Source organism: Pygoscelis adeliae, unplaced genomic scaffold (genome assembly GCF_000699105.1).
Source record: "Pygoscelis adeliae isolate BGI_AS28 unplaced genomic scaffold, ASM69910v1 Scaffold189, whole genome shotgun sequence".
NCBI lineage: Eukaryota > Metazoa > Chordata > Aves > Sphenisciformes > Spheniscidae > Pygoscelis > Pygoscelis adeliae.
Window position 1 is genome coordinate 1,292,336 of NW_008825543.1, and position 11,266 is coordinate 1,303,601.

Below are 11,266 nucleotides of genomic sequence, written 5' to 3' on the forward strand. Positions count from 1 at the left end.
CTTCTGCATCGCCGTGCACCGGGCGGCCGGTCTCAGCCTCCCAGCGCCGGCCGCTCGGATGCCGCCGGTCCATTCGTCTGCGGGAGATAAATACCGCGGACGGGGGGCTCCGGGGGCTTTAAAGAAAAGGTGCCAGCGAAGGTCAGAAACCAAAGGGACATTGACAGAAATCTCTGGTAAGAGTAAGTTTACGGAACCGAAATGATGTAAAGGGAGTGTGCGCTTGCCAGCTCCGATACCCTCTGAAAATACTTCTTCAAAAGGAAACCCTTTGTCGTAAATCAGCACTGCTTTCTCCCTCCTCCCGCTCCTGTTCAGATGGTAGCCTCACTCACTGAACTTGCTTGGGCTTGTCCTCAAGCCAGAAGGCATTGTTGGTACACCGGGGTTTGCTAGCGGTGGATTAGTAGGAAGAACCGATACTTTCCAAAATAGGGTTCCAGTGCTTACTAGGTCTGGCCGGGGAGCAGCGCGTCGTTCAAATAAATAGATAATGAGAACAAAAGGGGAAGACAAGGCAGAGCAAAAACGGGTGGGTGAAGTTTCTGAATGCACAAAAGCTTCCCGGTTTAGGACTTAAGAGGATGTTGGTTTCAGCTTCTTTTTGTGCTAACTGGAGTTTTACAAAATGGGCTTAAATGCAGTATTGCTATCCTGCCTGCTGCATTGCAGGAAAGGTTCCGCGTGTAAGCAACACCATTTGAGCCAATACAGAGACACGCAAAGTTACAGCTGTGCCCAGGGCAGGATCGGGGGACTTGCTGTTGCGCTGGAGATAGCTGTGCTCCTGCAGATTGGACAGGTCTTGTGAAACAAGGGCTTGGGCAGCAGCACTTTACTCTGAATAAATGTGGCAGCAAACAGTGACATTTTACCTGCTAGCACTACCAGTGTTTCCCTAGCAAACGAGGACAAACGAAAACAAAGGAAAATGGGAGTCACTGGTGTGCTGTGCGCTGGGTGCAATGAATGAAATGCAAACTGTAAACCAGGAGATGTATATTATAATCTGGAAGATCTTTAAAACCTGAACAAGTTGGAAGGTGAGATGGGTAAAGAGTAACTTTCAAAAGAGCATGGTTAGAATAAGGTTCCTAAATCTGTTTTGTCTTCTAAACAAATCAGTTTCATTATCTGAGCAGTGTTTTGTACAGAAGCCTAACCATTGCACCTTTACTTGTGAGTCTAAAACATGCCTATTTCATAGCACACAACATAACTTCTGAAGAATTTGAATGTATTTGAAAGGAAGGCAGATCCCTCACACTTAATGTGAAAACCAAAAAATACTTCAAATCAGAAAATTACATACCCTTGCTATTATGCAGTGATAGATTTTTTTTAAATGGTAAAAATGCAACAGTTTTTGTTATATTAATAAACCAAGACCTTAGCCTGGCAAAGACTTATGTATATGCTTGGCTTAAAAAACTGGGAAGGGGCAGTTGTCACCTTCAATAGGACTACTCGTGACTTAACTGAAAGTAGCCTAGATCTTCATACTTTTGGTTTTTGCTAGTCACATTCTTTCCCCCTCCCGCCCCCCAATTTTTGTTACTTAAACTTAAAAACTTACTTCGACAACAAATTCTCAGGGTATCAGAGTGCAGTCTGGAGCTGTGGTGAGCACAGCCGTGCCAGGACAGCCCGCAGGGTGACAGCTGGAGAGACCCTCTGCCTTACAGCACGCCGTTGGAAACAATTCCTTTCATCAGCAGCTTAAGTGAGCTGCAATTTGCATTTAGTGAAGGTAGGAGGACTGTATTAATTAAAATAAACATAAATGATATCCTGAGCAATAACAGCTTTTAAAAATCAATACTGTCAAGATAGCCTGGAATTAAAATAGATTAATGTTTCTTTAAAGACCAGCAAGCAGCGCGATAGACAGCTGGGACCATCTGCATTGAATGGTGAGTGGGAACTGAACCTCTTGACCCTGCTTCTTTACCACTTTCTTCATTACTGGGCAGGTCATGCCTCCAGATGTTAAATGCACCAGAACCAAGAATCATGCGGGAGGAATGATGGGAAGGACTTGGCCAGATCGAGACAATGAGCCACCTCATGTGCAGCTAAACAGGAGTCCAGTTCCAGGGCATCGTTGCGAATTTAGAAACACAGTGTTTGCATTATGTGCAAGGAGCAGCTCTGGTCAGGTGGAAGGGACTGCTGAGCGGCAGAGGGGGTGTCGTGCAGGGGTGTTCTGCAAAAACACCCTATTTGAGGAATCGGGCTTGCTGAGGCTGGTCAGCGTAACGTGTGAAAGTTGGAGGCCATTCAATTAGCAGAAGTTTAGTTTGTCTCAGTGTAAACCAGCCTTTGGCTGGTTTTGAGGAGGGGATTTTCTCAAAAAAAGAGTGGATGTTGGCATGGCTCCCAGTTCCCAAGGAAGGGTTATCTTCAAGTGCAACTCTATCTCCCACCAGTGCAGAATTCGAGGATTCGAGCTCTGATTTTTCTTTCTCCTGCTTTGTGTATTAAAAACATATCTAAATAATTGTGTGCTTGGTTTGGGCTGCTGATGTGCCCCGACATTTCAACGCACAGCCTATGCATTGAGATCACACCGTGCTTTGCCAGACAAATCACAGATGAGCGTGGGTCTGGGCATGCTTACACCGGTCTTCGCGTTACCTCTGGGAAAGCTCTGCCAGCTCTGCCATGGCTCCCAAGGATGAATCTGACCCGTTTTGGCCAATGAGAGGTCTCTTATTCCAACTGCATGTTTTCCATTGTAAGCTGATAGTTTCTGGCATGTGTGGTGTCCCTTTGATTGGAATTCATTCAGAAGCTTCCACATGCAAATGCTTCACAGCTAGGAGAGCCTCAGCTGACACAGCCATTCATCCCAACTGGGTGTGGGATCGGGGGCAGCTCTGCAGTCAGATTGATTGCTGAAGCCAGGGTCCTCATCCCGGTGCTGGCACCAGGCTGTGGAGCAGTTTTGGACAAGCCGTGCCAGCTCTCTGCACCTCAGTCTCTGTATGAAGAAAATACAGAAGACCTTGTTCACCTCCTCTGGAAAGCCCCTGGAGATTTATGGATGCAGTGTGGTTTGCGAGGATATGCAGTGCTGGTTTGTAGGTCTGGTGTTGGAATAAGTTGTGCTTCTCCACTCCTGTCATCTGTCCTTCGTATGGCAGTTGTGAAATGTGCCACAGAGCTTGTGAATCTTCCATTAATGCAATTAATCCTGATACTAAAAGTCCTCTTGACTTTATCGGCTGGATTCGGAGTCTGCAAACATCATTCTGAGGCACAGAAATATGATGTCTGCTTTCCGAGTTACAGAATGTTATCTCAGCTGAAAGATCAGATTTAACAAGAATTGTCTTGCTCAGGGATTAGCAGAGAGGAATTTCATTTCCGTGTCTCACGCTGCAGATGGCATTACCTCTGTAAACTTTCTGACACGGGGATTGTTTGCATTTATACATAGTAACATCAGCATACGTACCGTAGGCTTGGGGTTTCAAGGCTCTTCTGCAATAAGAATAAATCACTTCTTATCTAGCTAGGGACTGGCGAGTTCATGGGGCAGATTTATCTTGCACTTGGGGTTTGTATGGCTGTAACGGGTGAGGGGTCACAGTCAAGTTAGCTGTAGTTGTAAGTTTACTTTGCATGTTTTGGTCTTTCTTGAGGAATCCAGGATATTTCTGGTCTTTCTGTTGCTTTTTTCTAGGAGGAAAAGTATTAAAGTAGGTATTTAAAACAAACCCCAGCACTCTGACTTGAACTGTTGAATGTTCTCTCTGCACATTCATCATAAATGCATCACATTATTGAGTTTGATAGAGTCTGACTCCCTTCTTACATTACTTTATGTCCTGGTAGACAATGTTTCTTGCTATGAATATCTTGCAGGAATAGAACATTTGGTCTGAGTGAAAAATACAGCCAATTATTTTTACTCTTTGTCTCACACTGGGTCCTATTCCGGTAACTGTGTCATGCTCGAAAAGGAGTCTGCTGTATTTTCATTACTGCTAGTTCTGAAGGAGCAGCTCTTGTGATTTGCAGTAGAGTAGGCGTAAATGACAGACCTCAAGGGCTAACGTCACCGCTCACAACTCCAACAGATGGAAACAGGCAGCTCCATTGGTGTCTCTGCCAATAAAATGGTCCCCTTAAGGGTGGCTTTACCCATCGCTGTTGGAGGTAGCGTTAGAAACTTGGGTGGTTATCACAGAATCTCGTTCCCTGGTGTTGCCTTAAGGGAAGGTGCAAAGGAGTAACTTGACAGCGGATGTCCTGTCACATACAACCTGGGGAGGGAAAAAGCAGTCACGGGCTTTGTCCGCTTGTTTATTTCCAGAGAAGACTCCTAAAGATGACGGTGGATTTTTTTAGACTCCCAGCTGCATGTATTCAGAAACATTAAAGACCAGATCCCCCAGTGAAGCAGACCATTGGGCTGAAAACAGACACTTTTAACCATCATCTTCAATGGTCAGTCTGTACGTTGAGGCTTGTGGTCTCTCTTAGCCCTGGGTTGTGAGTAAAAGGCTGAAGGTTGGAGTTCTTTTTGGTCCATTTATTTCCTTGTTGTAGAGAACTGATTTTCTAAATTGCCTTTAAACACAGCAAGTGCGATTGGGAAGCACAGAACAGTATCATCACAATGGAAAGGAAGGCAATTGTGTAAGGAAGATAGTTAATTGAGTGATGTGAACCATGTCTTTCATGGTTAACATCTGTTTAAGATCTATTTATACTATTGGGAAAAAAAAATCTTTGGTGAAGTTTCAGCATCCTTCCTCTTTCAGATAAATTGTGAGCTCACAGTTAACACCCTAATTTATGCCTAAAATACTCTGGAGAGACAAGAGGTAAAAAAGAGACTTGAAGTTCTTGTGGTAAAATGGAAGGACAAAGAGAAGATTGCAGGCCCTTGGCATCCATCAAGGGAAGGAAAAGAAAGGTGCAACATGAAGCTGGAAAGCAGCTCTCTGTGAACCGTGCAGCGCGCTCTGAAGAGTTATGCCCAGCCACAGTCGCAGGCTTGTTGAAGATTAATCTAGTTAGTGACCCAAAGGAAAACACAGAAACAATATGATCAGCTCAGCAGTTCTAAAATAATTTTGGTCTCTATTATGTCATCCTCTTTAAATACCAACCGTTTGTTGCTGGTTCTGTTGCCTATCAGCACTATTATTAAAAACTGCTATTTGCCATTTGTTCTTTCCTGTCCTCTTAGCAATAACTTCCTCTCTTTGCATTTCTTTTACCTAAGAGCTGGACATCTGTCTTCCTCCTCATTACGACAAACACGCTCAGAGCTCTTCTTTCAGTTCTCTGTGCTCAGCTGAAAGCCGTGGTGTGTTAGCTGGGTTTTTCCTTTTCTCTCGTCAGCATCTCAAAGCTGCTACAGTCCTGGGCAGGCCAGATGTGCGGGTGGGCTGGGAATACAGACAGCTGTGGCTCGAGGGCATTGATGGGAACTGAATTCTGAGGACTCGGTGAATGTAGATGCTAATAGGAAAACATTAGTTCCCAAGGTGGGTTAAAAAAGTTACTTATTTACCTGTGAAGTGGGAAGTGACAAGTGAAATCTCCTTATTTGTACATCTCAGGTATTTGGTTTTGAATTTGATAAAATGCCAGTAACTGCAAGAGGATGTTCCTTGGGGCAAGTTGTCCTGCTGTGTTAATCAGTCGTGGAAGATCATCGATTTATAAACTGTGTAAACCAATTGTGGTTGTAGTTCTGGGAATAAGTATTTTGAGGAAATCATTAAAAAGGCATGGCTTACAAAGTGATCGATGCCTTTGCCACTCAAAATGGAAGATTTTCAATGTAAAAAACCATATTTCAACTCTGCCAGTTTTGCAAGATGCTCACTGTTGGTTTGTGGTTTTTTTCCCCTCACGTTGGATATTCCTTGGTGATCACTTGAAAGCACTTAAAAAGCTTTTGAATTTTGCACTTCAGTCTTCAATGTTCAGGGTGACTGTAGTTTAAGCAAGCTTTGCTTTGGAGAAGCATTTAGCCAGAGCTGCCTTGTTCATGCCGCCTTCACAGGAGGAGTGATCTGGAGGTAATAGCTTACTGCTGGAGAAAGAAAGGTTTGACATCACACACTGAATCCCAGCCACTGAAGTGGAACATGCACATCACAACTGTGCTCAGCCTTGTGCATACTTGTCTGGCTATAAAAGGCATCTGTGCTGGCTTGTTCAGAATTAGACTAAAACTTTTTCATGCCAATTTTTAGGGACTGCAAAAGTTTCAGGAATAATAATGAGGTGCAATTTGAGGCATCTGATTTTTAACTGTTTTACAGAGATAAATTTGAACATCTGCCAGTTGTCATAGTTGTAATTTGGCTTTTCTTGGAAGCAGAGGTGCCAAACAACCACTTGTATTGAAGCACAAAGTATCTCAAATTAGACAGCCAGAGTCCCTTGAAGTGCTGACGTATTTGTGCACCTTGAGCAGAGACCAGCAGGTACCAGAAGGGAGGATGCTGATGAGCAAGATCTGTGCTAGACCCGAAGTTTTGTAGCGAATGCCATCTCCCCTGCACTCTGCTCTGCAGCACGACCGAGTGCGGGGCTGATTCAACAGCAGCTCTGGGATTTACAGCTCACAAACATGCGCAAGACAGAACATCTCCTGATGCCCCGTGGTGGCCGGCTTACATAATGTCACTTGCATAACCCCAGCAAGTACGGTCAGGATCTCTCTCCATGCCAAATTAAGGCTCTCTGGGGTTGCGTGTCACATTCACGCTCTGTTTGAAATTGCACTTTAGTTCATCACAAATTCCAGTTCCTTCTACGTGAAGTGTGTGACCACAGAGTCCACGAGGCTACAAGGGTTGTCCCTTCAGCCTCGAGTTCCCGTCACCTTGCAGTCAGAGCATCTCTTTGACTTCCAGAATAATCTGCTGGATTATTCGCAGAAACTTTTTTCCTCTAGCAGCCCAGATAGTTTAATCTTGAACCTTTGCCAGGGTGGTGGTCTCTCTTCAGTGGGAGATTGTTCCTTTTCTGGAGAGTCTTAGAGAAGCCAGTCTGAACTTCGGAGAACTGAGATCTTCTTGGCAAAGAGGAGAGAGTGGCTGTTAGACACCGGGGAAGAAACTTCCTTTTTTTTCTCCAGTTTTCTCTCCAGGGTGAGAAGTCTTAATTACCACAGGGTAATTACCGGTGGATGAAATGCAAGCCCTTGCAGACTGTTTGGTCACCAGTCAGTGACTTCACTTTGGGCTGGGTTTCACTCATTTCTCAGTTCTGTAAAAGACTGAACAGATACCACGAAGAGCAAAAGATAAAGCGGGGTGGGGGTGTCTGCTGGGTTTTTTAACTTGCACAACCCGAAGTTTTAGCAGTGTTTGCAAGCAGAGTTAAAAGCCTCAGGATCTTTAAAACTCTCTTGCTGATGGTGGGATTCATGTTGCCAGAGGGACGCCGAGGCCGGAGGGCAGGGTTCGTCCTACCCCAAAGCAAGTTGCTGAAACAGGACAGATGAGTCATGTGGCAAAAGTGCCCATTTCTCCCCCTCTGCTGCGACGGGGACGGCTCAGCCCAGCCCTCGGTGCAGGCAGCGCTGGGCATCAGGGGAGAAGTGTCCAAACTTCGTAGTCACTTATGGGAAAGTGTTTCCACAGATGAAAACGTCTCCACTCCTTCTGGCTCAGGGTCCCCAGGCTGGTGCTGGCACCAGGTTTGGCAGAACCAGCTCCTTTGTTCAGAAGGAAAAGTGCTGGATTCTGAGCTTTTGGGACTCACGTCTTTTCTTGTCGGGGGGAGACTGGATCCGCCTGTGAGAAACGACCACGCTGACGATAAATGCTGCCTATGAAATTTTAATGCTTAATAGAGCCTTGCTGGATGAGGCATGCATTGTAATGATACCACCCATCATGGGGGAGTTAATTGAATCAATGAGGTGAACAGCGGAGCCGTCCAGCATATGCCGAGGGTTTGATCAGCCCAGTCATTACCGCCGGACCCTTATCACTCACCATGGCGTGATTACAGTGCTGCGCCGGCCGGGGGATTTGGTGGGAAGTGGCCAATGAGGGGCCAAGCTGGCTCCAAATCCAGCTTTCTGCAAAGCCCCAGATAAAACAGACTTCCATTAATAAGGCGAGAAAGGTTAGGATGAGAAGCATTACAGCAAATCTGGAGAGGTAAGGTGATAGTTTTGTCTGAGACTTGTAGAGCATATGGCCCCTGCTTTTGTATGGGAGACCCAGGAGCTCGGTTAGTCTGTAAGTGGGGCATTATTTGCGTGTCTGCAGAAGTAGAGGTTTATTTGCTGATGTTAAAAAATTAGATAGCTGGAGACACTTGATAGTGTAATCCAGAAGCTAAACATAGAGATTTTCCCTATCTTCATAGCTTGTGTGCTCATTCTGGGTGATAAATAAGTTTCTTGGGAGCGAAGCTCTGAAAAATCATCCTAATCTGCCGGCTAGTTTTAGGTTCTGGGTTTTGAAATGGAGATTTGTGGTCAGAAACTGTTGAGGCCTTTCCACTTACGGAGCTAGACTGTTACAGAGGATCCAATTTTTTGATGACTGCTCTTTCTCACTGGTCAAATCCAGGTACAGAAATGGAAATAGAGCAAGTAATTGAACTAATTTAGTTAAAATGGAGAGGTAAAACAGTAAAGCTGGATAATGTAAAGCTGAACATAAGATGCATCTGTCCTTTTTCACCTAAAGGTTGAAATCTCTTGCTGTACAAAAATTGTGACGAGCCTTTTAAACTGTTTGTGACAGCGTAGGCTGAAGCTTTTCCTAGACAGCGGTAATCTCTTCTGCAAACCACCTTACATCAATGTGACATGTCTTCACCTCCAGCCCTGCCGTCCCCTGCTGTTCTTCCTCTCTCCTTCCCATTCCCCACTCCCTCTCCCTGCTAAAAAAAAAAGTGGCAGCTGTTGGAAAGTATAGCCCATTTGTTTTATGATGCCGCTTTGGGAATATGATCCAGATCCTACATGAGAGAGAGAAAGCAACAGAGCGAAAGAGAAGAGGGGGAGTTTAGAAGCTCTGGAAAATAACTTATTTTAAGTCTAGTATAGAAAATTAAATCTTTATAGCAAGGTTCGGGGGTAAAACAGAACTGCTACTAACGGTCTTAGCTTCGGAATCAAAGAGATTGCTCGTTTAATGTAAGTAATTTTAGAGTTTGTTGGTAGTTTTGTACAAAATTTCAAGTGCATTGAAATGTCTTTGATTGTCCTCTAGTGAGAGGTGCCTGTAATGAAGATCTGAAGACATATTATATGTCTTCAGTAACAGTAACAGTGTGATTCTTATTGGGGTTTATTTTTAATTTACTTTAGCATTTTAGGTAAAGAAACAAGGTTCTCCGTAGAAGGCACTTCTGTCCATTATTCCGATTCCTGATTTAAGTTAGTTACAGGGCACAAAAGACACAAAAGCAGAAGAATATGCTAAAACTGGCGGCAGCCAAAACCATTCATAGTTCTACGCCTTGGGTTTCCTGCCAAGCAATTAGTGGAAACTCAAATTATTTATTGTTGTTGTCAGGTCAAAAAAATCCACTCCTTCTGTCAGCTCCTCTTATTCCTAGAAGGAAACTCCTAGAAAAACTTAAGAGAAACCCTGCTGTTCCATGAAACAGATGTAGTACAGGTAGGATGCATCTGAAGTGTATTCAGTAGGAAGAGGTGATGTTTCAGAAAACTGCTCAGCCCAGCTCTCCTGCCCTTTGGTCAAAATTTTCTTGCTCTTCTGGCTTTTGGAGACACTGACTCGATATCTGCTTCTTCCCTCCGCAGCTATCCATGAAGGAGGTCGGAGACGGGCTGCACGAGCAGATGAACTGCATGATGGGTGCACTGCAGGAGCTGAAACTCCTCCAGGTCCAGACAGCTTTGGAGCAGTTGGACATCTCAGGGAGCCGAAGCACCGTTTCTGGCATTGAGCAGCACCAGTGCTGCCGAAGCAGCAGAGATGTGCCCGGGGCCCGGCAGGATGAGCGACTGCGGAGGGAGGCATCAGTGGAGGAGCGCAGCCCCACATCCCTCGCGTGTGCCGTGCCACGGCCGATGGGTTTGCCCCATCCCGCTGCGCTCCCGGAGGGCAGCCATCTTAGAGACACCCCCTCCTCCTTCAGGAGCCTCTGTGGTGAGGATGTTTATCACCCAAAAGGACCTTCCTCCGCTTCCATCAGAGCAGAGCGTGTCCGCCCAAGGACATTCGAACCCAGTAGCCAAGGCACGGCTGGGGGGTGGCCAGCATGCCGGGAGTGCCCGGGGTGTGACGATGGCCATGACTGGACATCCTCCCTAATGTCCCAGAGCAGAAATCGGCAGCCGCTGGTCTTGGGGGATAACATCTTTGCAGACTTGGTTGGGAACTGGTTGGATCTTCCAGAGCTGGATAAGAAGGGGGAGAAGAACGAGGAGTCCCTGTCCATGAGCAGATCCCAGGAGCTCTGCAGGAAGTTCTCCCTCACAGCCAACATCTTCAAGAAGTTCCTGAGGAGCGTTCGGCCAGACCGAGACAGGCTTCTCAAGGAGAAACCTTGCTGGCTTCCACCTGAAGACAAACAGCCTGAAATTTCTAAGAGACCCAAAAAGATGAACAAACTCAAGGGGACATTTTACTTCCCACTTCATGGGAACATCCAGAGCCATCACAGCAAAGCGGAGAGGTGCCCAAAGGCAGAAAGCAATAGCAAGAAACCCAAAATTGGCACCAAGAAAATCCACGATACCATAGACTACACCCAGTCCGGGTTTGACATCAATACAGCTGTTTGGGTCTGAGTTTGTTCGTGTCCTCTGCTCTGCCAGGCATTTGTTTCACACCAGAGAGGAGCTGGAGGCTGTACACTTCTTTTCAGGAGACCCCTGAGCTCAACGTGGACTGAGATGAGAGGAGTCCTCTCCAAAAATGTGCTGTGGGCTTTGGTCGCCTACAAGCAGCATTTTCTAGAGAACTGCGGCTTCAGGGGCAGTCCGAGCAGCAGCTGACGCAGCCCCATGTGGGGAGGGTTTTGGGGACCGATATTTGCAAAAATAATCAGAATCTCTAGCAGCTTTAGGGTGAGTGACGCCACGGATGACCAGCTCCTGGAGCCTGGCTTATGATAGCTATTTCAGGCCCATTCCGTCATCTCTAGTTAAAATAGCTGCCGCACAAAATTCACTGGGTGCATGTGTGTGTATGAGTGTGCAAATATATATATAGTTTTTTTAAAAAAAATCTATTCCTGCTTGCGTGCACTTAAAACTGGGTTATAAACCAGGCAATTCAAGCATTGTACCTGAAGC

At 45.7% G+C, this 11,266-nt stretch overlaps 1 protein-coding gene across 1 annotated transcript in view; it reads left to right on the plus strand.

Moving 5' to 3' along the window:
* The window catches only part of FAM212B (family with sequence similarity 212, member B), a 14,918-nt gene extending 3,967 nt beyond the window's left edge, over positions 1-10,951 (plus strand). The window contains exon 2 of the mRNA XM_009331977.1: positions 9,767-10,951. Within this exon, the coding sequence (XP_009330252.1) occupies positions 9,767-10,759 (993 nt within the window). The 3' untranslated portion in view covers positions 10,760-10,951. The remainder of the gene's footprint in view (positions 1-9,766) is intronic.
* Positions 10,952-11,266: the final 315 nt, after the last annotated feature.